At 42.9% G+C, this 25817-nt stretch overlaps 1 protein-coding gene across 2 annotated transcripts in view; it reads right to left on the minus strand.

The window, feature by feature from the left end:
* Window positions 1-1913: 1913 nt before the first annotated feature.
* Window positions 1914-25817, minus strand: part of DDX1 (DEAD-box helicase 1) — a 38077-nt gene continuing 14173 nt past the window's right edge. For both annotated transcript variants that reach the window (XM_069973149.1, XM_069973148.1), the window contains exons 5-26: window positions 24386-24482; window positions 24213-24260; window positions 23068-23151; window positions 22248-22331; window positions 20401-20477; window positions 19643-19715; window positions 19144-19220; window positions 18880-18994; window positions 16399-16537; window positions 16252-16312; window positions 14874-14972; window positions 12509-12598; window positions 11715-11903; window positions 10803-10854; window positions 10574-10720; window positions 9278-9369; window positions 7261-7333; window positions 6926-6998; window positions 6098-6140; window positions 4766-4861; window positions 3531-3651; window positions 1914-2297 (exon numbers count right to left, since the gene is read on the minus strand). In XM_069973149.1, coding sequence (XP_069829250.1) covers window positions 2167-2297; window positions 3531-3651; window positions 4766-4861; window positions 6098-6140; window positions 6926-6998; window positions 7261-7333; window positions 9278-9369; window positions 10574-10720; window positions 10803-10854; window positions 11715-11903; window positions 12509-12598; window positions 14874-14972; window positions 16252-16312; window positions 16399-16537; window positions 18880-18994; window positions 19144-19220; window positions 19643-19715; window positions 20401-20477; window positions 22248-22331; window positions 23068-23151; window positions 24213-24260; window positions 24386-24482 — 2061 coding nt within the window. In that variant the 3' untranslated portion in view covers window positions 1914-2166. The remainder of the gene's footprint in view (window positions 2298-3530; window positions 3652-4765; window positions 4862-6097; window positions 6141-6925; window positions 6999-7260; window positions 7334-9277; window positions 9370-10573; window positions 10721-10802; window positions 10855-11714; window positions 11904-12508; window positions 12599-14873; window positions 14973-16251; window positions 16313-16398; window positions 16538-18879; window positions 18995-19143; window positions 19221-19642; window positions 19716-20400; window positions 20478-22247; window positions 22332-23067; window positions 23152-24212; window positions 24261-24385; window positions 24483-25817) is intronic.

A 25817-nucleotide genomic window follows, 5' to 3' on the forward strand; every position in this document is an offset into this window, starting at 1 on the left:
AAAATTGTACAGCAGGGGTTTCTCAACTGGTGGACCGCGGAGGCTAGATGTCCAGACCCCTGCAGCAGCTCAGTATACCTGTATACTGAGCTGCGCTGATCCCCTTTGCACACTATAAGCGCTCATAACGAGCACTCTTAGTTACCGTGCAGGAGCAGCACTGACAGAGAGGGAGCCATCGTCTTCCCTCCCTAGCGGTCACAAGAGGCTGCTCTGTCCTGTCTCTGGTTTCGACACTCGAGTGATGTCACTGGGCGCCAGGCCTCTTGTGACCACTGCAGTGCAGCCACAAGAGTGTAAGAGGAGACGCCTGGACGCAGGTGAGTATGTGTTTGTTTTTTTTATGTTATATGCTATATGGAAGGGGAAGCACACAGCAGGGGTGCTATATACTATTGGGGGAGCACAGGGGTGCTATATACTACTGAGGGAGCACATGGGTGCTATATACTACTGAGGGAGCACACAGGGGGACTATATACTACTGGGGGAGCGCACAGGGGGACTATATACTACTGGGGGAGCACACAGGGGGGCTATATACTACTGGGGGAGCACACAGGGGGGCTATATACTACTGGGGGAGCACACAGGGGGGCTATATACTACTGGGGGAGCACACAGGGGGGCTATATACTACTGGGGAGCGCACAGTGGGGCTATATAAGGGCTATATAATACTGGGGGAGCACACAGGGGGCTATATAATACTGGGGGAGCACACAGGGGGGCTATATACTACTGGGGGAGCGCAACACATTTACTAATGATATTCAGCTCGGACCTTCACCTGACAATAGACCTTCACTAAAAGTCGTTGAGTTCCCCTATTGTACAGGGTCACATTTCCACCCATGCACTGTATAAACAGTTCACCATAAACAATGAATAGGACAACATTCGAGACGATCAAAAGTTTGGGTTTGTGCGAACCTTAATGATGGGCATTTGATTCCTGCAGTCTGGGGATGTTGGATGCAGCCCTAGGACTGCCTGGAAAACATGGATACAGCCTTAGGCTGTAAGTTCACTCAATTCTAAACAACATTTTTCAACAATCTGTATACTGGTTCTTTGGTTTCTTCCCATACAAAAAAAAAACAACATGTTTTGGGGCTTTTTGTGAGACTGGCCTCAGACCTTGCCGTATTACAGAATCATGTGGTTTGGAATCATAATCTGGCATCTGTTCCCCGATGAAGGCGCGTACTGCGTCTCTGATTTCATGCCAATCTTAGATGAAAGACGAAATCCTCATCATCACATAATGCATTATAGTGGCAGAGAACCATGCAAGGCCTGTACATGAGACTGACAGCATAGGCCATTCACGGGATCCTGCCCTTAGAACATGTCTAAACGCCAGGCACTGCCCCAGGTGCCCATTCGCTGAGGAACCCTTTTGCACCTAAAGAACCGGCAAGGCCCCCTATTACCTCTATCCATTACCAACCTGTTACATGACCTTAAAGAGACTCTGTCACCAGGTTTATGCCGTCCTATCTCAGAGTTGCATAAACTAGTGACAGAGAAGCTGAACAGAATGATTTATCACTTATCCAGAGATATGCTCCTGAATAACATGGACAATAAGTAGTCCTTTCCATTATGTGCATGAGCTCAGTAGTCCTGGATGTTCATGAGCAGCAGAAAACTCCACCTATCAGCTGCTGATTGGCAGTTATCTATCCATGCTGTGTATAGGCAGACAACTGTCAATCAGCAGCTGGAGGGTGGGGGGAGGGGTGTGGCAAGATTCCAATTCTCCTGCATATTAGGAGAGCGGCTAAGTAATACATCAATCTGTTCAGCACTTCTGTCACTAGTTTATGCCGTCCTCATTTAAAGCAACATAAACCTAGTGTCAGATTCCCTTTAAAAGAAGCTAATTCTAGAAATCACAAATCACCAAATTTGTATTAGATGCATTTATTTTTTCCACTGCATGCACTGAGCAACGTCAAACACTGTGAACGGAACAGAACTACATGTTGTATCTCTATTAAATTAAAGTCTAGTACGGACCGGAAAAAAATGAGGAAAAATCCAATGAAAGAAGAGTAAATGTCCGAATCATCTTTTATCCAAGCTGGATGAGTGCACGTCAGTATAGCGGAGCATTCAGCTGCTGGGTCCACACAAGCTCATCAGGTGACATCTCCCACATTAGAAGGTTCTGAAGAGCTGGTTCTGGAGATATCCAAGGTGCAAGAAAGACGTCTGGGCCTCCTTCTCTAGGGAAGCCAATTCCTGTACAGTCGGTGCCAACATTTCTACATGTCCTTTATACAGGCCACCTACAGAGGAGAGGTGAAAATGTAAAAAAAGAAACAAATAGAAGAAAAAGAGGATAACCAGAAGGATCTAGTGATTCATGGAGCAGCTGTGACCATCAGGCAAGTCATAGGACCAGGCGAATAGCAAGGAGACAGCTCCTCCTCATGTTTATAGTAAGATGGCTCTAAAGCTGGGACTGGGAAATAAATACAACAGGTCTCTCTTCCCAAATGGGGGTGGGGGGGTGGGGGGCTATTACAAGGCCCAATTTTAAAGTGTAACGGTCATATTTATTTTATTTTTTGTAGAAATCAGTAGTATAAGCAATTTTACGAAACTCCATAATAGGTTTTATTAGGCAAAAAGCTGTTTCCCAGCCTCCCCCCCACACACACTTCTTATCTGTACATTATCAGGCAAATCTGCCGTCGTTACAGAGAAGCCAGTGAAGACAGGTTCTGCTGTGTCCACTATATCCTATGGAGGGGGGAGGGGCCGAGAGAGATGAGCAAGCAGGAAGAAGACACATGAAGGTCAGCTGTTTGTAGACTGTCTGGGCACCTAAAATGCTGGATTCAGGGGTCAGAAAGGTCAGTGCTCATCTAGGAACTTCTTGGAGGAGTGCAGGGCGTTGTGCTGTGCAGGACTGCTCTGTGCTCACTCACTCCTCTGAGCCCCTCCACTCTCCATAAGAGCATAATGGACACAGAAAACCTGCTTCATCTGAAGTGAGGGGGGAGCTAGGAAAACAGCTTTTTCAGTACAGAAGGAAACTCTTTTGCTAAATAAAACCTATCAGAGTTTCTTAAAATCACTTGTACGATAGATATTTATTGTTTTCAGAAAAATGACCCTGAAATGACAGTTCTGCTTTAAGAAGCAAGCGAGTGCCCTCATTCCCTGCTCGCTGCTTGTGCTATTGCACACACTGACATAGAGCGGGGAGGAGCAGGAGAGGCTGCCTGGATGATCCTTAGATCGTCGATGCGGCCCATAGAAGATAGCTGCGGCCTGCTGCCACCACTCCTATTACATGGAGCCAGCAGACCATTGCTATAGTTGCCGTTCTTTTTGAACATGTTCAAAGACAATGATCAGCCCACATCGTGATCGTTTCCTTTCTCCATAAGCTATCACACCAAACGATTATCGACTGGAACGGCCAGTTATCGGTGAAATACAGCCAATAATCGCTTGGTGTAATAGGGCCTTAAATGTAGACGTAATGATGGATTGAACAGCAGTGAACATACCCCCAGTGGCCCTCCTCTGTCCATAGGTCACTTTCCCATCAAACTCGTCTAGGGGCACCTTCATGTCAGGCTCCACCTGGGAAATAGTGCAGGTCAAGTGCTCCTCGATTTCTGAAAGCAGCTGAAGAGAGGAATCACAGTCACATAATAGGCAGGAATAAACCTTTATTAATAAGTAACAGATATAGATTCCAAAGGACACATATAACACAGCAGGGGACCTGTTACACTGTACATGCAGTCTTCTCTACAAACATTGGGTTATAGAGAAGGTGGAGGGAAGACTGATATATAGCTTCTTTTTTTTTCTTGGGGGGGGATACTCAGTATAACTTGTTTATTGATTGAAATCTGTGATTTTTCTATGCTAAGGAGTCTAGTGGGCGGTCCTATCACTAAGTGCCACTATCTACAGGACTCCTTAACCCAGAAAGAGCAGGATTTCCAATCAATAGGTTACGAGTTATACTAAATCTTCTCCCATACATATGTATATCAGCTCAGCCCCTCCTGCTCTAGAACGTGATGCTGATAGCTTAGGTAACATTTCCATGGTGAAAAAGTGCCTTTAAAGGGAAGGCCATCAGATTATTATTATTGTTATTATTTTTAATCAACTGGTGTCTGAAAGTTATATAGATTTGTGATTTACTTTATTAAAAATCTCATGTGTTCCAGAATTTATCAGCTGCTGTATGTACTGCAGGAAATTGTGTATTTTTCCCAGTCTGGCACGGTGCTCTCTGCTGCAGCAAATCCCTGTAGAAAACCTAGAACCACAGAATCCCCATAGAAAACCTCTCCTGCTCTGGACAGTTCCTGACATGGACAGAGGTGGCAGCAGAGAGCACTGTGTCAGACTGGAAAGAATACAACACTTTCTGCAGGGCATACAGCAGCTGATAAGTATTGGAAGATTTTTAATAGTAAATTACAAATCCACATAACATTCTGACACTAAAAAAATGATTTGCTGGCGTTCCACTTTAAGAAATGCAGCAATAAACCTCCTGTATATGTGGAAAACATCCCGGTATGGGTTAACACTCTGCATTTTATTTTATGGAGGAATATATTTAGTATTTTTACAGTGCTATTACAGTGATTATGTTCCATCAGGGATTCTGGGACCGGATGACTAATGCATCCTTACTCTTCTCCTGAGGAAAGTGGATTACTAAGAGCTGCAGACATTGTACACTAAAGAATAAGCAAGAAGGAGGATGAACAAATACCTGCATCTCATTGTACCAAATGGTGCAGCCTCCATCTTCCTTCAGTCTGGTGTTGTAACAACTTTTTCCACGACTGCTGCAAACGTGATACCAAACCTGTAACAAGGGGAAGGCTTTAGGATTATTGTAAGAATGATAATAAAGAATATAGATGACCAATACTTATTCCTATTGCTTTTACTTGTGCACTTTAAAGGGGTACTGTGGCGAAAATATTTTTATTTCAAATCAACAGGTTTTAGAAAGTTATATAGATTTGTAATTTATTTCTAATTAAAAAATCCCTAGTCTTCCAGTACTTATCAGCTGCTGTATGTCCTGCAGGAAGTGGTGTTTTCTCTCCAGTCTGACACAGTGCTCTCTGCTGCCACCTCTGTCCATGTCAGGAACTGTCCCAGAGGAGGAAATTGCTACTGCTCTGGACAGTTCCTGACATGGACAGAGGTGGCAGCAGAGAGCACCGTGTCAGACTGGGAAGAATACACCACTTCCTGCAGGACATACAGCAGCTGATAAGTATGGAAAGACTGGAGATTTTTAAATAGACGTTAATCACAAATCTATATATCTTTGTGAAACCAGCTGGTTTGAAAGAAAAGTATTTTTGACGGCGTACCCTTTTAACAAGTATTAATGCAACAATTGCAGTGACCAACACTTAAAGTGTACCTGTCATTATACAAAACTTTTGACCTGTCATAGAGACATGTCAAAAGTTTTGAACGGCCCGGGTCTGAGTTCTCAGACCCATACCAATTGGGAGAAAGAGCAGAGAGAAGACCGCAGCAGCAGCACATCCGCATCCGCTTATAATGAGCTCCTATGGAGCCCGACTCTTTTTTTTTAACTTGCGTAGCTGCGGTCCTCTCTCCGCTCTATCTTCCGATCTCAGACTCGGACCAATCAAAACTTTTGACACGTCAAAAGTTTTGTATAAGGACAGGTACACTTTAAAAGACGATATAAAAAAAGCAAACTAGAAGGAGCCTTTTCTATTTTCTCTATTAGGAAATATAGATGCAATAGTAAGTGGTCACTCCCCGGCCATAGCAGAGAGCTTATAACCACCAACTCATCCATGTAAGTGGTGGCAGACAGGACTTGCTATCCGCTACCCTTGGCAATAATAGGGAATAACAGAGGGTTCCTAGTATTCAGTGATCAATCCATTAACAAGGGTCGAAACAAGACATGCCCTTTAAGGTCTTCCAAAGCAACGCTCTAACAGAGATCTCGTATGTTACTTGTGTCTTATGAAAATAAGGAACTGCCTCGCCAAAAAATAAATGTACAGTACACATGTGCTCCTGCACGATAGTTTTTACTTCCTACCTTTTCTTTTTCTGTTGCCACCAATGAGATAGCCAAGCCCATTCTGAAATAAGAAGAAATCAGGTGAGCGCACAAACTTACATCATAGAGAAACCAAACAAAAAGGAACATCTTACGCGCTGTAGTGTTTCACTTTTTAAATGGCCTTGAAAATACATGGCTGCTTTCTTACAGAAACAGCGCCACTCCTGTCCTCAGGTTGGGTGTGGGTTTTCTAACTTAGTTCCATTTAAGTGAAAGGGGGGGGGGTGCTGTTTGTGCAATAAAAAAGAGATGCAGCGTTTCTAATCCTGAATAACCACATTAAAGGGGTACTCCGGCGAAAATGTTTTTCTTCCAAATCAACTGGTGTCAGAAAGTTCTATAGATTTGTAAATTACTTCTATTGAAAAAAAAAAAGTTTTCCAGCACTTATCAACTGCTGTATGTCCTGCAGGAAGTAGTGTTTTCTTTCCAGTCTGACACAGCGCTCTCTGCTGCCACCTCTGTCCATGTCAGGAACTGTCCAGAGCTTGAGAGGTTTTCTATGGGGATTTGTTGCTTCTCTGGACACTTCCTGACCTGGACAGAGGTGGTGGCCGAGAGCACTGTGTCAGACTGGAGACATACACCACTTCCTGCAGGACATACAGCAGCTGATAAGTACTGGAAGATTTTTTAAATAGAAGACATTTACAAATCTATATAACTTTCTGGCACCAGTTGATTTGAAAACATTTTTTTGCACACCGGAGTGCCCCTTTAGGGCACGTGATAATAACGAGTAAGAGGCATTTACACCAAAAGGAATGATTAGGAAAAAGTGGTTGCATTATCCTTGTCCATTACCTCTCAGCTCTGCCCACTCTCCCAATGCGGTGGACATAGTTCTGCTTCTCATCAGGAAGGGTTACATTGATAACTGCAAGATAAAAAGAGCTTAAAGGGGTTGTCCAGCGCTACAAAAACATGGCCACTTTTCCCCCTCTCTTGTCTCCAGGTCAGGTGTGGTTTGCAATTAAGCTCCATTTACTTCAATGGAACGGAGTTTGAAACCCCACCCAATCTGGAGACAAGAGAGGGGAAAAGTGGCCATGTTTTTATAGCGCTGGATAACCCCTTTAATCCATCTGAACACAACCAACTCTATAAGACACGTCTGTCACCACAGCAGAGGCGCTCACCATAAGGGACTCCGTGGATATCGATACCCCTGGCGGCCACGTCCGTACAGATCAAGAAGCGGACATCGGCTTTCTGAAGAGAGAATCCACACAACAAGAAGTTAAACAAGACGCTCGACGCCTCCGCAAATTGTTTTCTTACATGTTAAACGTCCGTGACGCTATTTAGCAGATGACCGCTACGGCCTAAGAAGAAAGCAGCCAGAGGAGCTGTCAGACCTCATTGGACAGGGAGGATGATATTTCAAGAAGCAAGTAATAAGACTGGCAGCGTGAAGGAAACTTCTGGAAGTTCACACGGCATGGAGTTGCCAAAGGCTACAGAATTTCTCTATCATCTGTGACAGCAATCTGCGGCTGAAGTTTGGATTTCACACGCTCCATTTACATGCGGTGCCACCGAATCCTATGCCTAAGCTCTGACGGAGTGTGAACAAGGCCTAAGGCTGAGGGAATGTTTGTGTAGGACACACGGTACATATAAATGAATGCTTTATGTGACTATACTAATACTAAAGGCAAGGCTTCTTATTCTGGGGCAGGGGAGCGATGCTGATGGATATTAGCTATCAAAATTATACATATATTGTATTCCCCTTCATTACTTAAAGGGGTATTCCACTCAAACATAAGTTTTGATAAGTTGCTGCTCAACAATTCCTTCCATACTTGTTATTATGGATATGGTCTCCTTCCCCCAGTTCTGAGCTGCTGCTTTCTGCTGAAGACACAAAAATCTGTGTGTGAGCTTATCTGCAACATTGTAGCTTCTTTGTAATGCTGGGAGGTTAGTCTGAGGTCAGGTTGTTGATGAACTCACTGTGATTATCCCTCCCAGCATTAAAATGAAGCTACAATGTTGCAAATAAAGCCTGCCAGGGACTTGTTTACATGAGCTGTCTCAGAAGGGAGGGAAAGGGAGAGAGAGAAAAGCTCACACATAGATTTTTGTGTCTTCAGCAGAAAGCAGCAGCTTAGAACTGGGGGAAGGAGACTGAACAGATAATAACAAGTATGGAACGAATTGTTAGTCTCACCATGGGCAGCAACATATCAAAAGTTATGTCTGAGTGGAATACCCCTTTAAAGGGAATGTGTAATCTTAAAATGCATTGTATAAATAATGTTTATGTTATGTTTTAAGAATTTTTGGTGCCATTTTTTTTAATGTTCCATTTTTCTATCTAAATTATAAAAATAATCCCGATATCTTGCAGTTCTCAATCTCACCACTGGGGCTAAAACTAAGCAGAGACTTCCTGTTGTGTCTGTGGTGATGATAGGAGGCTGCTGTAAAGTGATCTGTACAGCATTGCTGCATCATGTGACACCAGTAGATAGAGGAGACAATAGCAGCTCCCTGTGGTCATAGAGCGCTCAGTAATGTTTCACATTCATCTTAAAGGGGGACTCCGGCGGGGGGCTTTTTTTTCGATCTGGCCGGGGAGGAGGTGGCTGAGGGCAGCGAGGTCCACTCACCTACCATGTTCCAGCGGCGGGTCCTGTATCGTGGCACTCCGGTCCCCGCTGCCCAGACTCTTCCTGGTCTCTGACACGGGCTTGAGACGTGACGCTTCAAGTCCACTCAGCCAGTCAGTGACGGCTGATCCACGATACGGGACCCGGGGAGGTGAGTGGACGTCACTGCCCTCAGCCACCTCTTCCCCGGCCAGATCGAAAAAAAAGCCCCCCCGACGGAGTACCCCTTTAAGGAGACAGAGTCTGTCTATTGTCATCTATGTCCAGGAGTCTTGCTGTAAAGGATATCACTAAGTGCTGTTAAGAACAATGTACCAATGTACAAAAAGGAAAATGTAAAAAAATTAGTCAGAAAATAGAAACAGATTAGAATTAGAAAAGATGATGTTTTAGTATCTGACTCTAATCAGTAAAAGGAACTTTAGGTGACACATTCCTTTTAACACACAAGAGTGACATCTGCTGGTTTTACAAAGGATAACATAGAGAAACAAGGTCTGGTAATGTCATTCTGTGTAACCAGGGGGCGCTGTTGTACCTTAAATCTTTCCAGATTCTGCTTTCTCTCATGCGGCTTCCTGTCACTATGAAGACATACACAGGAGAACTGATGTCCTTTTCTGTCAGGGCCTGAAAAATAACCAATCATCATTCAGATCATGGCACACATTATGTTAGTGTACAGAAACAGCCTATCCAGGATATACAACACTGGTGTCATACACAGAATACAGACTATGTTGCCTCAGTACACTTCCTACATACAGTAAAGATCTTAGTTGAACATATTTTTTTTTTTTACGTGGATGATACTATACACTATGGGTCCTATTACACGTGCCGATGGGGGCCCGATAATAACTGTAAACGTGCGCCGTTCTGCTAGATCAGCACTCATTTACTGGGCGTATTACAAGGCCCAATATTCGTTTAACAAGGGCTGCATGGACATCATTACCGATGTCCTTGCAGCCCTTGCTTAAACTTTATACATTACCTATCCATGCTGCAGGGCTCCTCCTGCGCTCTGCTTCTCACCGGGTCCCGCGCTGCAGCTTCAGAGCGGCCTGTCTCAGCTGACAGGCCACAGCAGTCCCAGCTGAGACAGGCCACTCTGAAGCTGCAGCGCGTGGGACCCGGTGAGAAGCAGAGCGCAGGAGGAGCCCTGCAGCATGGATAGGTAATGTATAGTTTGGAAATCTGCTGGCAGCGCACTGCTATTACACGTAGCGATGCGCGGTCAGCCCCTGACAATTATAGGTCCAAACCTATATCAACTATCAGCCGATGATCGTTGTCATCGGGTGATCGTTGTGTTTATTACATGGAGCGATAATTGGCCGGATAGGGACAATTATGGTTCTGTGTAATAGGGCCCTTAGAAGTGGTGTCCAGAAGGGTCAGACAGGACACCTTGTGGGGCTTTTAAGAAAAAATGAACAATAAGGGGTAATTCCCACCTTCCGTAATTACGGTCCGTGTACGGACGATGTGCTAGCACTTCTGACATGATTCATTGTGATGTCAGGAGCTCAAACCGTTTAAATCTTCGAGCTACTGTACTGACACACTGTGTCAGTACAGTGTCGCAAAGATTTAAAATGTTAAAGAATGATGACTGATGATGCCAGGAGTGTCCGTATTTACGTACCGCGCACAGAACATGTGAATACCCCCCCAGACTAATCACCAATGAGAAGTCTAAAGGAGAAGCACAGCACCGTGTCCCAGGTGAGGGCTCTAGTACCAGAAGGAATGCTTCTATAAACCTAGTATTCCATCCCTCAGAGAGGATTCCTTGTATAAGAAAACAAAGACTGGCTGTGGCTCCTACCTCCTCCATGCTGTATAAAGTATTGCTCCAGATTATCACAGTCCAGCTTAGTGCGGCAGAATATAATGGCTTGATCCATATTATGCTCCTTGATGGCGCGCAGCGTGTACTCCCCCTTTAGGATCTTTATTCCTTCTGACATCGTTTCTGAAATGTAAAAGCTGTGATAAGTGGCATGGAGCTACATCTCTTACTGATGATATTCAGCTTTATCACATGGATAGATTACCTGCCGAAGTGCCACCGGGCCGAACGTTATCCTTGTCATGTACGCCATCAGTCTGGGGAAAGAAAAAAGCATTTACACATGTATGTTACTAGAGGCTGGCGGCTTTGTCTATTAGATTCTCCAGAGGCAGTCATGGCCAGTGTTAGATGCTTCATACATTGTGCTAGGCCTGTGATTTCACAAGGTTTTATTTTTACATATATATAAAAATGTCAGCATACATCCAAAAAAGAAAATTTAAATAAAATTTATATATATATATATATATATATATATATATATATATATATATATAAGTTTTTTTTTTTTTATGTATGCTGACATTTTTATCCACATCTGTCAGGCTACCATGATTGTCCGATCAGATCACAGTGAGATTTCATATCTAAACATCTTTCCCCGCTGCATGAAATAGGCTCCATAGACTTTATACAGAATTTATCTCCTGCATTAAGAAGAGAGGAGGAAAGAAGCGCTCAGCCTGGCGCTTCTCCCTGCTCATTCCAGTGATGAGTGGGAGCCTCAGAAACCAAACCCTGACCAAACAATATGTCTGAGATGATATGAAAGAGGTCTGCTTGCCCACAATGCACAATTTTTTTTTAACCACTGGTACTAACATTATTACTAACATATAGGGGGAGGTTTATTAAACATGGTGTAAAGTGAGACTGGCCCAGTTGCACCTAGCTACCAATCAGATTCCACCTTTCATTCCTCACAGACTTTTTGGAAAATGAAAGGTGGAATCTGATTGGTTGCTAGGGGCAACTGAGCCAGTTTCACTTTACACCATGTTTGATAAATACCCCCCCCCCCCTAGTATCTACATCACTTGTCTTTATTCATCCCAAACCATTAAAAGCCGTTTTACTACATAGCTGACTTTCCTGAGCTCTACTACATCGTTACCCGAATATGGTTTTTGCCAAGTCGTTCCCATTGCTTATCCTTCTTGGGGTTGATGGTGACAACAACGTGATGCACGGTTTCAGGCACAGAGTCTTCTCCTTTCAAGTCCACCCATGTAGGAAAGTGCATAATCTTCTCTGACAGCTTCTTCACATCGAAAGAATGAAGGGTGGCGGAGCAAACAATCACCTGAAACAAACAAACATTGGTTGTGGTCTGTAACATGGCTAGAAAACCTAAAGCGTATCAGTCATAAAAAAAATAAACCTCAAAAAATCTAAACTTTTCACATGTCATAGGGACGCAAATAGAAAAATGCGAGTCAGGACTCACCGCATATACTCTCTCCAGCGGACATACAATTCTATGTGATCAAATTGTTTGTTAAGAAACTCATTAAAAAAAAAAAAAAACTTTAGAAAAGTTTTTATTGCGTGTACGCTGGAAGGAGTAAATGCGATCCGGACACTTGCAGGTTGTTGCAGCATTTTTCTGTTTTGTCTGTTTGTTAGCCACAGCAGCGTGCAAACTGCGCAGTGTGAACAAGTGTTAGTGGAGTGCTGGCTATTCATTTGCCTTTTATGTCATAGGGACGTGTCAAAAGTTTTGATCAGAGCTAACGCTTGCTTCTTCTGACACGTTCTCCAGATCGGTGGGGGTCGCTTTAGTGACAGTACATGAAACCCACAGCACAAGAGCACAAGTTGTATGAAAAACACAAGAAAGTAACAAAAAGGTAGAAAAGAAGTGTAAGAATCCTGTGAAGACAGATGTGGAACTAAACAAATCCCTACCTGTAATCTCTTCCCGTCTGAGGTAACCTGTGGGATCTGCTGGTGAATTCTATTAATGAAGTCTGAATATCCCTGGGATAAGAGTCCATCCTGGAAACACAAGGAGAAAGAAGACAGGTCAGTGTCTAATAATAATAATAATAATAATAAAAATCTTATTTGTATAGCACCAATGGGTCCGCAGCACTTTACATAGTTTGTCTCATCCTATAACAGAGGTATACAGTATCCCATGGGTGTAAAGTGCCAATAATACATCACTGCCTGCTTCAAATGGAGAGGATACCTTCATTCTGTTTTTTTTGCCCCCAAAAATAAAGTATAATAATTATTTAAAAAAAGAAATTGTGTGTGTGTGTGTGTGTGTGTGTGTGTGTAAACAGAAAGCTAAGATATGTAAACAGTAAGCAGCAGTATGTAAGCAGCTGTCTTAAGACAGCAATGCCACCCAAGTCCATGGCTAGTGTCTGTTTTTCAGAATGGATCTGAGCTGTAATAGATTGTAAGCCCTAATGGGCAGGGTCCTCTTCCCCCATGTACCAGTCTGCCATTTGCCTTCAAGTAAGGCTAGGTTCACACTGTGTTTTTGCAATCCGTTTTGTTCATCAGTTTTTTGCGTCCGTTAAAAAAAAACGGATCCGTTTCGATCTGTTTTGTTTGTTTTTTACAATGGAAGTCAATGGAAAAACGTATCAAAACAGATGCACACAAATGCATCCGTTTTTTTTATCCATTTTTTGCAAAAAACTGGTGAAAAAACGCATTGCAAAAAATGCAGTGTGAACCTAGCCTAATGTGTTTTGATCTTGTAATGCTCCTGTTTGTTACCCCTATCTACTGTATAGCGCTTTGGAATTATTTATAAAATAATAATAATAATAATAATAATAATAATAATACCACAGCTCCACAGTGTCTACAGCTTCCTTAAAGAATGAAAGGAGCAGCGACCACACAGGAGGTGCACCCTATTCAGGAGAGGCACAGTTTCCTCCGTTCTTGTTATCAGTGGTGGTACCAGCAGTCAGCTTCTTATCCTCTGTGAAGAAGACCTCTTTAAAGCAGGAATGAGGAACCTTTGGCCCTCTAGCTATTGCAACACTACATTTCCCATCATGCCTGGACAGCCAAAGCTTTAGCTTTGGCTGTCCAGGCATGATGGGAATTGTAGTTTTGCAACAGCTAGAGGGCCGAAGGTCCCCCATCCCTGCTTTAGGGTAGCTTCACACGTACCATATCGCTGCGTTTTTAACAGTGCGTCTTTAATGCTGCGTTTTTGGTGCGATTTTTACATGCGAGTTTTGATTTTCACATGGAAATCATGTGAAAATCAAAACGCGCATGTAAAAAACGCAGCAAAAACGCAGCGTTAAAGACGCACCGTTAATAACGCAGCGATACGGTACGTGTGAAGCTACCCTTAAAGGGGTTATCCAGCACTACAAAAACATGGCCACTTTTCCTCCTCTCTTGTCTCCAGTTCAGGTGCGGTTTGCAATTAAGCTCCATTTACTTCAATGGAACGGAGTTTCAAAACCCCACCCAATCTGGAGACAACAATAGGGGGAAAGTGGCCATGTTTTTGTAGCGCTGGATAACCCCTTTAAAGACTACATACACCTTCAGAAGCCATTCATTTTATATGGTCCTAGCGATTCAAAATTAAGCAAATTAAGTGTCATGCTCATTGTCAGCCATCGCCTACCCTAGTGGCTCACCATTACCAATTACTTTGGTGCACGGCAAACCATTAGCTATGGATAACACAAGTAAAGCTCTTTACATAGAACAATTATTGTAATGGTGGCCTGCGTGCCTGCGGGGCCTCTCTGCAGCTGCACATAAGTTCTGTACAACCCTGTATAGTCTGGTTCTTCAGTCTCTTCAATCCGTCCTTTACCTCTTATTAATATATATTCAGTAATCAGCAGACAGATTGTTGGCAATATGGCAGACAGATGGATAGAAAGATGATCCCAGGACTGGGTGACATCATTTGTAGTCTGTTTCATAGATTTTTTTTTTTTTTTTCAATCAAAGTTATTTGCAAACTTTCTTAAAGTTGTTTTAAAGGGAACTGGTCGCATCCCTGGTTGAGTGTAAACTGTCCCCAGTACCTTATAGCTGCTAAATAAATAAAAATATTTTATATATCTATCTATACCTATGTATCTATCTCTAGATATATTGATGATAAAAAAAATATACAGTATATGTATTAATGATACGTCTGCAACAATGAAATGCAGATAATAATGTGGTAAGAAATCCCAAAAACTAAATACAACTACAAAAAAATAAAAAAATAAAACTACCCCAGAGAGCAAAAAAAAAAACACAAGACGTCTCTGTCCTCTGTACTTACAGCTTCATCCAGGACCAGGAAGCGGACTTGGGACAGATTTAGTTTCCCTGTTGAAATAAGATCATCGATTCTGCCCGGCGTGCCCACCACAATATCAACCTGTAGGGAGAAAGCAGAGAGTTTGTCCTCAGTCTCACAGCGGCCGTCAATCCTAACGGCCATTTTAGTACATTAAAGTAAAAATATCAGTAAGAGGAATTTTTATAAACTTAAGGATGAAATCAGAATTTCAGCAAACAATGACAGAGGAAACAGGTCAGGGTCGGCTCTGCTATGCGTTATAGACGCTCGTCTGTCTGAAGCTTGTTTCCAATAACAACCAGAAGAATTATAAAGGCAGCTCTGGAGTATAATGCAGGATGTAACTCAGGATCAGTGAAAGATCAGTAATGTAATGTATTTAGTTTGTTAAAAAGGATTAATAGAGTGTATAACACCTGGAACTGAGTCTGAAGGAAAACACACAGCGTTAACCCTTCCACTGTCAAGGACGTATGTAACACAATCCATCCTGTCTTTAAATGCCTGAATAACCTAACCCTGCGTCCTGGTATTATATTAAAGCCCAGAAGCTTAGGCTTCATACACAAGATTCAAAATACGGGGTGTAGCCCTTGTCTGTAATTGGGGAGCAGCCAAGTTAAAGTGTTCCTGAGTTCTCTATGGGGTAAGCCGCAGCCACACAGCACGGCTTATCACTCCCAGAACAAAGAGGTCAGGCACTGATTTTCCATCATTACCAACCCTTTTTTAAACAGACATCTGTCGGAGGACGGTCGTGAGAGTCCGATACACCTTACACTGACAGACGAACCTGGCGTGAATGGCCGACAGAGGGATAAGGTGTATGGGGACCTTTACTGGGGTGGGACATTTTTTTCAAAAGACGCTCCAGGCTGGGGTCTGCTGACTGGCTGACCGGGCCTGACACATCACGACCTGGGTCCCCGCTCAGACCAGGAAGCAGCCAGGGGTCTGGGAACCAAAGCAGAGGATAGCGGACGCCAGCGCTGGAGTCGGGGAGGTAGGTGCATGTCTTTATGTTCAGCCACCTCCTTCCTGACTCTTTGAAAAAGATGTCCGACAGCAGACTTCTCCTTTAAGGGCTGTTCACAATATTAAAAACCACAGCCCAGATTTATGCAAGGATGTAAAAGGGACACATGGCAAGCAATGACAGCTCAGGTTTAATATTACCAAAGCTAAAAGCAGAGCTATGATTGGTTGCTGTGGGCGGGTTACACCACTTTCTATATTACAACCTTTGATAAATCTGGGCTTATACATGCATGCCTAAAAGAAAACAGCTGCAAAAACGGCTACTGTTTCAGGTTTGTTTTTTTTTATTTCATGTCTATAGCCTAGACTGAGAACTTACCCCACCCTCCAGCACAGCCAGCTGATCCTTTGCAGCCACTCCTCCAATGATTAGCAATTCTCTGCGAAAAACAACAAACAGGGATGATCTCCGCTGTGTTAGACGTAAGAGCCACATACGGTGACCACCACTGGATGCAATGGTTACCTCAGCTTCGGATTATCCACGTATTTCTTGAACTGTTTCACGTTGTTGAGCGTCTGCTCCGCCAGCTCTCTGGATGGTTCTATAATAAGAGCTTTGGGTGCGGTAGTAACCGTCTTGGTTTGTGCCACCTGTGCACTTCCTAAAAGGATAATACATTGAATTCCACCTTGAGCTTACTATAGATTGTATCTATTTAATTTTCCCTCATATAGGGGTTGTCCAATCGCTAACACTTATTTCCTAGTAATTGTGCACTGGGACTATTAGACTATTAGAAACGAGACGTGGCTATACGTGCTCACTGCCATTGTATATGGAGGCTACTTAAAGTGTCACTGTCGTTTATTTTTTTTTGCAGAAATCAATAGTACAAAGTCTCTTAAAATTGCCTGTAATTGGGTTTATTAGGCAAATCTGCCATTATCTGCATTCAAAAAGACTTTTCCCAGCTCCTTCCCCAAGCTCCTCTCTCTTATTCACTGCTCATTATCAGGAAATTGCGTCTTATTGCGTCAGACGTGGAGAGGGGAGGGGGGAGGAGGGAGATTAGTCGGCAGCAGAGAGCAGAGAACAAAGGATTACACAGTGGGAGCTGTATGAAAGCCGGTATTCAGAGGTCAGAGAGGTCAGTGATGACTTCAGAGGAGATAGTCCGGTGATGTAGCTGTAAATTAACTCTTTGTTGTTCTGTTTTGGTGCCTCATCTCCCTCGACCCCTCCATAGAGAACAATGAAGACAGGGGGAGAGCTTCAAACTGCTTTTTCATGATAAAAATGCATTTTGCAGCTAATAAACCCATTTACAAAGTTTCTTAAAATCGCCTGTACTATTGATTTCTGCAAAAAAAAATTAAAAAAAAATAAACGACAGTGACACTTTAAAATAGCCAAGTGCATTGCTCAGCTATCTTTGGCATTCCAAGAGTAAGTGAATGACGGTGTGGTGAGCACATGCAACCACCGCCAATTCTGACTGGAGACTCTAGACCTCATACTTGAGATCACAGTGGGCCCCGGAAGTTGGACTCCTCTGCAATCAATCATACGGTTATTCTGTAGATCAGGAGTAGGGTACCTTTGCAACAGCCAGGTTGAACATCTTGGTCATGTCACAGAATGGCCGCTGATTTGCCACGTGACTGTGAACATGGCCATAGACTTGTAAAGATAAAGTCCGCATTCCACCAATGCATTCCCGCATGCTTCTCTGGGTCCCTGTTCAGTAACAGCCCGCTCAGCCATTATCCCTGCACTGTCCCTCTGCAACTAGTGACTGATTGAGGGGGCAGTCACTGAGCGGGGACCCAGAGGAGCATGCGGGAACGTGACAGGAACAGACAGGTAAGTATGGTGTCAGTATGGAGTAGTTCATTTTTACAAGTTTATGGCACGATACATTCTCACTGCAGAATGAAAATCCGCTACAGGAATGGAGTGCCAGAAATCAGTATGGCAGTGAAACTCGCAGCATTAAATCTGCTGCAATACGGTATATGTGAATCTACTCTAAAAGGGGTACTCCATTCTGAAAAAAATAAATAAATGAATTGTACACGAGTCAGGGTACAGTGGAAATGAATAAGGAATACATACCCCCCCTGCCCCTATCCCTCAACCACTGCCGTTCCTAAGGTTCCCAAGTCCTTGCCTCTCACCTCTGCTTTCCAATTGTGTGACAAGTTAAGCCTGCAGGAACAGCCAATTCAGCCAATCATTGTCCACCAAGGTGTTCGGCCTAGCTCAGTTAATGGCATTTGTTGTATGCTAAATATATACCACAGGTACCAGGAAAAAGCAGTGAGCTTTGGCAACCAAAAGCCATCAGAATGGCAGCACACTGCTCACTTGTATACCCCTTGAATGGTCACTATTGAGGGTGAATATGCAAAAAGCAGAATGACATCAGTTACAATGTCTTGAGAATTTGCCGCACTGTACATTGGTAATAATACAACCTGTTCTTTTGTAAAGTGTCTCTACTGAAGAATGAGTCACAATGTTCCCGACAGATCCGGCCCACACACTGGAAGTACACATCTCAGTAGCTGTAATATTGTATAATATTGATCAACTCCTTAAAGGGGTTGTCGGAAATATAGTGTGCCATCCACTGTCTATGGGAGCCGCAAGATATAGCTGAGGGCTGTATGTATAAGTTGGGTATAATACATGTTCATCCCAGGTCACTTATGTCATGCTTTCTGCTCAATTTCATGGGGATGGAAGGGGAGACAGGTCTAAATGGATCCACCTTATTACAATGGGATACAGAAGCATCTCACTGTATACTTATGGTAAAGGAAAATTTTTCAGCAGGAGGCAGACCCTATTGCTGTGTCCAGATGGGGCACATTTATCTACTACTTATACTATATCAATAATAGTCTCTACATTTAGATAGTCGACAATTTTTAAACAGCACTTCCCTATTTCCCTACTTTTCCTCTATCCCAAAGGCTATAGAAGAGACTGTGCATGTACCTGCGTTTTGTGATTTCACAGCATGGCCGTCCGTGGCCTTGGACAGACCGACAAACCCGTCCTTAGGAGGAAACTTGAACTCCTCATCTCCAAAGTTAAACTTCAACTCAGCGTTCTGAGGAAAGTAAATCCACGGCCGATATCAGTTGTAAGTCAATGGGATTATGTCATATCAGAAAATTAAAAATAGTTGTACAGAGGTGTTAGATATACTAGTGCTACGTACACAATGGGGAATAACACTGTAATATTGATATTCTTTACCTTCAATACACATGATGCAAAGAACGCCTGGTTCTTAAGATGGGAAGGGATGTCAAATGCATGACCGAGGTCCTTGCCTGGAGGTACAGAACAAAAGATTATAATGGGGAGTTATTCTATCCATCTAATCTATCTATCTATCTATCGTAGGGAAAAGCCGCACATCCAGATAGGGATGAATGGGTGCTTGCTGAGTAAGTCCTTTGGCAAGGGATCCCAAATGTATACAGCAACAATCCGCAGCACACCAGGTAGTAGTGAATGGTTATTTATTACATCAATAAGGTGCAGGTACAGGTTACAATGTTTCAATTCTCTCCCAGAATGAAAATCATTCCGGGAGAGGAATGAAACGTTGTAACCTGCATCTGCACATTATTGATGGAATCAACCACCATGCACTACTACCTGGTGTGCTGCGGATTGTTGCTGTATCTATCTATCTATCTCTCTCTATCTATATGTCTAATGATTATATAAAAGTGTACAGACTACTCACCATTTTTAGAGAACTTCACACGACCATTGTCTATGTCCAGATAGCAGCCGATCGTGTCATGCATTGTAAATTCCTGGAAAAGGGATAAAATAAATTAAGGTTTGTCTATTTGCGTTGTATGTTATTGTAGGTTGAATTCCCCATCTACCCCCACCCTGTCCAACACATGGCAAGATTGTTTCTGCTATCTCAGCCATTTCTGCGGTTGAATTTGATCTTGATATTAAAGGGGTTATCCAGCGCTACAAAAACATGGACACTTTTTTCCCTCTCGTCTCCAGATTGTGTTGGGTTTGGAATTCAGTTTCATTTTAGTAAATGGAGCTTAATTGCAAACCACACCAAAACTGGAGACAAGAGAGGGGGAAAAGTGGCCATGTTTTTGTAGCACTGGATAACCCCTTTAATAGCCAAACTATAATCACTGAGGGCTTATTCCTACATCTCATGAAACATAGAAAGCACGGACAGAGAAGCCCTGTATAGAGTCTTTCCCTGCGAGGCCTGCTGTATCAGTATAATACCGAGAGTGCGGCTGTTTCATTACAGTGCCGCAAATATTTAATAACTTTCCCCGCTCCCGACATATTGATACATCGGGAAAGAATCCACATGAGGGCTTTTCCAGCCACGTTTCACAGATTTAGGGAATAAGCCTTGGTCATCACCCAAACAAACATTGATTCCTTTCATCCCTGAAAGCACATTCACGTCATCCAGGATGAGTTTTGAGCTGCTATACATTTCCTTGCTGTTACCTCGCCATAATTATCAAACTGCTTGTTATGGGATTTCTTCCCCGTCCCACCAAAACCAAAGCCAAACTTGTCCGTTCCTAAAGAAAAAAAAAAAAAAAGTTGTTCAAGGGGATAAACATGCAATAATTTAATAATTAAAACAATGGGATAAAATAAAAATAAAAAAATAGGATAAAAAAATTGGAAAAATAGGATCAATGCTAAATACTATCAGTATGTTACCTTTTTTCTTTTTCAAGCTCATCTAGGGATTTTGACCATGTCATCCCTGATATAAGGCTATGTTCATACCTCTGTTATTCTCTGCTCCATTAAAGAATCAGAACAAATGGCCAAGCTGATCCACTGCATGTGGGACACCAATGATGTCCAACACATCCGGATGACTTTAATGGAGTCTGTCAGGTTTCCACCACAGAGCCCAGCATCTGTATTACAGTGTATTAGGCAGGCCAGTATCACAGTGACAAGTAGCCATTTGCTTCCTGTCTCTGTCACAGCCTAATACAAGTACAAACATGAAAGCAGACAGGATCTGAGTTCTCTCCGACACCAGGCAATGCAGTAATATATAGCCGACACCTGCTGTGCATGTACATCTCCATCCCTGTGCTGTATGTTATGAGAACTTGGTATTAAAGTGTCACTGTCGTTTGGTAAAACTTATTACGTGTTATAGAGACATGTCAAAAGTTTTGATCCATCCAGGTCTGAGTGTTCACATCCATACCAATTGGGAGAATGAGCCGGGAGAAGACCGCTCTGCAGCGCGTCCACTCTCCGCTCTGAGTAAGGGCCCATTCACACTGAGCAAACCGGGAATCGGAATCCCGCCTGCCTTACTGTCTCAATGTGCTGTCTCGCGTGCCTCCGCTCAAAGATTTAACATGTCAATTCTTTGGGCGGAGAGTGGAGGCGTGCGAGACTTCACACTGAGACAGGTGGGATTCCAAACGGAGTCTGCGGCGTGGTCTTCCCACGGAATCAGTTGTTTTGCTCAGTGTGAACAGGCCCATAGAAGAAGAAGAAAGTCTGGCTCCATAGACTTAAGGCCCTATTCCACAGGCCGACTTGAGGAGCAAACGAGCGCTCTCAGCTCTCTCATTCCCCGCTTACTGCAGCCGCTATTCCATCCAGCAGCAAGCGGGTGAGTCCGGGGAGGGCTGGGAGGAGATTCCCGGGTGATCGCTCGATTGTCCTGGCAGCCCATAGCATACAGCAGCGTCTACTGCCGCCGTTCCTATTCCACGGAGAAACTACAGCAGATCGTTGTTGTATCAGTCGGTTTTTTTTTAACATGTTGAACGATGACGGCTGATCGCTGCCTTCTATTCCACATGACGACTATCGGCCCAATACGGCCGATGATCGTTCCATGGAATAGGGCCTTTACATTATGAGCCCGACTCCTTTTTCTAACACAGAGGAGAAGTGGATCAAGCTGCAGCATGGTCTTCTCCCCGCTCTATCTCCTGATCAGTGCAAGTCTGAACACTCAGACGCAGACTGGTCAAAACTTTTGACTTGTCTCTATGACAGGTCAAAAGTTTTCCCAAACCAAAGTGACACTTTAACCATCTAGCATGGAGCCACATGGGTATAATTCACATAATATTTTTACTGACTTTTACATACTCAACACTACTAACAAATCCTGCTCAATGTCTTATTCTGGAGCAATGAGACAAACCCTAAGCATTTATGACATGGCAGCAATTATTGAGCGATGGGCATTTATAACATACTGAGGAAAATCAGCTCCGGCACAGAGCGAGAATATAAAAAAAAAAAAAAAAAAAAGTGGCAAATCTGGCACAGGTGATGTAGCAGTATTGTTCTTAACTCACCGAGATCTAAGGAGGCCTGTAGGGTGGACCACCCCACTCTGCATAGTCCCTGGTCATGGCAGGACACCTCGTAGTAATACTTCCCTGTAAAAAGCACAAAAATATTTTACAAATTAAAATGATTCCCATTACAGCACCAGACGCCATACAGGAAGAGCTTATGCTTTCTATATTATCAATGGCACATTGTGTGTATTAGAAATAATGGATGGCAACCCCTGCGGGGAGAGCGACTGATGGAGGTGACAAACATGTGGCTGTACTACTGTACACGTGACAATACCAACGTACATTTAAAGAAATAGTTCCTCAAAAAAAATCAACTTGTGCCAGAAAGTCAGAGATTTGTAAATTTCCTTTTATTAAAGAAATCGCTGGTCTTCCAGTACTTATCTGCTGCTGTATGTCCAGCAGGAAGTGGTGTATTCCAAAGAGGTGGCAGCAGAGAGCACTGTGTCAGACTGGAGAGAATATACCACTTCCTGCAGGACATACAGCAGCTGATAAGTATCGGAAGACTGGAGATTATTAAATAGAAGTAAATCTATACCTAGATTTCTGCCATGACTTACTCCTGTGAGCAGAAGTCATGGTTAATCAGGCAACGCCTCCCTCCAGCCTTGCTGCACCCCTCCCCTCAGGTGAGCAGCAGATACGACTGGCGTACATCATGGAGAAGGGGCGAATCTGCACCTTTTTTCCTGGCTTACGCCAGGGGTGCATCTTGTGTCTAATGTGCCCTCTAAATGTACAAAAACCCACAATGTGAACAGGGTGTAATCTTATCTCACACACAGATGTGCCCCAGCGTGTGCTTTACCTTTACTGACTCCTCGGGTCGACCGGCAGCCATGCCACTCCTTTATCTCTCTGCTCTGACAACAAAGGCCGTCTGCTCCGATCGCTGGGTAAATAAGTGAATAACAATGGCATCATTTTCAGACAAAATGAATGGTCTCCCAGCAGCAGTCAGCTTAGGAAACTGCCTGCATATAAACTGTCTGTACAATGGACCATAGGCCAGTCCCACCAGTCTAGGGGGGATTCACATGCAGCAAAGTTATAGCAACATTTTGATGTGAATAAACAGATTTCTGAAGTATTTGCAAGGGTTTCTGCAAGTTGTAACCAGAAAAATTATATTCAACAAATCTACCGTACTCTATGTGACTATGCCATAAGGGATAAAAGCATATGGGGAAGAGAGAAGACTGGGGGTCGCTAGCAGTCACGTTTTATCATGTATAAAGGGTAAATCCATAGAATTCTGTGGGTTTAAAGGGGTTATCCAGGAGTAGAAAAAGTACAGCTACTTGTTAAAGGGAATATGTCACCTAAATTTCCTTTTACTGATTAGACTAAGGTACAAAACTTGTTTTTTAATTCTAATCTGTTTCTATTTTCTGATTCAAATTTTTTTATTTCACTATTTGTACATTGTTATGGGGAAGGCCACCTTGCCCGGGCTGTTTTTAACAGCATTTAGTGACTTGCTTTACAGCAAGACTCATGGACATAGACAACAATAGACTCTGTGCCCTTGAGATAAATGTAAAACATTACTAAGCGTGCCCTGTGACCTGTGAAGAGGTCATTCCACAGGGAGCTGCTATTGTCTCCTCTATCCACTGGTGTCACATGACGCTGCAATGCTGTACAGATCACTTTACAGCAGCCTCCTCTTATCACCACAGACACAACAGGAAGTCTCAGCTTAGTTTTAGCCCCAGTGGTGTTAATGAAAACTTCAACATATCAGGATTATTTTATAATATAAAGAGAAAAATGGAAAATTAGAAAAAAATGTCACCAAAAATTGTTAAAAAAATATGTAAAAAGATTATTTATACAATAAGTCCTTTCCTGATGAAACATTCCCTTTAAAGCACTTGTGTTAGTCCAGTTTTACTAGGGCATATATAGATACAATAAGATCATGTTACAAGAAATACATAAAACACTTACCAAAGGCCGATCCTCGGTCATATGGATTCATCTGCCATTTATTTAGTACTAAAATAAATAAAATAAAAAAAAGTCTCAATATAACAACATTCTACAGTGCACTGTACAAGTAGATGTGAGAATGCAGCTCGTGGGAGTGGGCATATATACATATGTGTGAGGGGGGGGTTTACCTGAGCTGCCAGTCTTTATTGCAACTTTGCCCTTCTTGCCCTCCTGCTGATCCTTCAAGGTTTCATAGACAATCTGGATGACGGGTATACTGAAAGCCTAGGGGGAAAAAATGCATGTACATAGACAATATCTACACCCATACAACAGTTTCCATGATGTAACTTAATCCTAAAGGGGCTGCCTGTCCCAGTGTATGCAGAAGTAGCAGATAAACTATCTAGTCGATCAGCACCAATTTACAGAGTCTATTACAAGGCTCGAGCATCATGCAGGGCCGGCCACATTACTACAAGGAAATCGACCTGATCGCCTGACGAACAAGTCTTTGCTCATTGGTGATTGCTGGCCCCATTATATAGGACAATGCTAACCTGTGTGGCTGATAATCGCGAAAAAAGTTGCACCAACCAAAAGAGCTCTTAAAAGGTAAGGTGCCATCAGAAAATTACTTATTTTATAATTAATGTTTCTATATGAAACAGTTTAAGAATTTTTTTGTGATTTTTTTTTTTTCTAATTTTTCTATCTATATTATAAAATAATCCTGAGCTCTTGTAGTTCTCATTCTCACCACTGGGGTTAAAACTAAGCTGAGACTTCCTGATGTGTCTGTGGTAATAAGAGGAGGCTGCTGTAAAGTGATCTGTACAGCATTGCAGCGTCATGTGACACCGGTAGATAAAGAAATACAATACACATAGGGCCGTTAGCCCACAGGGCTTCCTCTATCTTAAAGTTTCCCCTCCCACATGGGGGTCACCACTAGTATACAATATAAAATTAAAATATATTTATATTTTAATAATATTTTAATTTTATATTGTATACTAGTGGTGACCCCCATGTGGGAGGGGAAACTTTAAGATAGAGGGAGCCCTGAGGGCTAACGGCCCTATGTGTATTGTATGTCTCTAAACAGACCCTCTTCTCCCTCCTTGAAAAGCATCATTTTGTTTTTACCGGTAGATAAAGGAGACAATAGCAGCTCCCTGTGGAATAACCTCTGCACAGGTCACAGAGCGCGCTTAGTAATGTTTCACATTGAAAGTGTCTATTCTAGTCTATGTCCATGAGTCTTGCTGTAAAGCATATCGCTAAATGCTGTTAAGAACAGCCCAGGCAAGATGGCTGACCCCATAACAATGTACAAATAGTGAAATAAAAAAAAATTAAGTTAGAAATAGAAACAGATTAGACTAAAAGAACAAGTTTTAGTATCTGACTCTAATTGGTAAAAGAAAATGTAGGGGGTACATTCCCTTTAAATAGACACTTAGAAATATTTTAATTTATCCGGACTCTTGATTTCATGTCACAAGGCCATGTCAAAAAGTTTTGTTTGGTCGGGGGTCTCACGGCTGACACCCCCACAGTCATCTCCATCCAGGCAACTCCATTATATGTATATGGTGTTGCATGGGAGGACACTGA

The sequence above is a fragment of the Dendropsophus ebraccatus genome, chromosome 6, assembly GCF_027789765.1.
Source record: "Dendropsophus ebraccatus isolate aDenEbr1 chromosome 6, aDenEbr1.pat, whole genome shotgun sequence".
Lineage (NCBI taxonomy): Eukaryota > Metazoa > Chordata > Amphibia > Anura > Hylidae > Dendropsophus > Dendropsophus ebraccatus.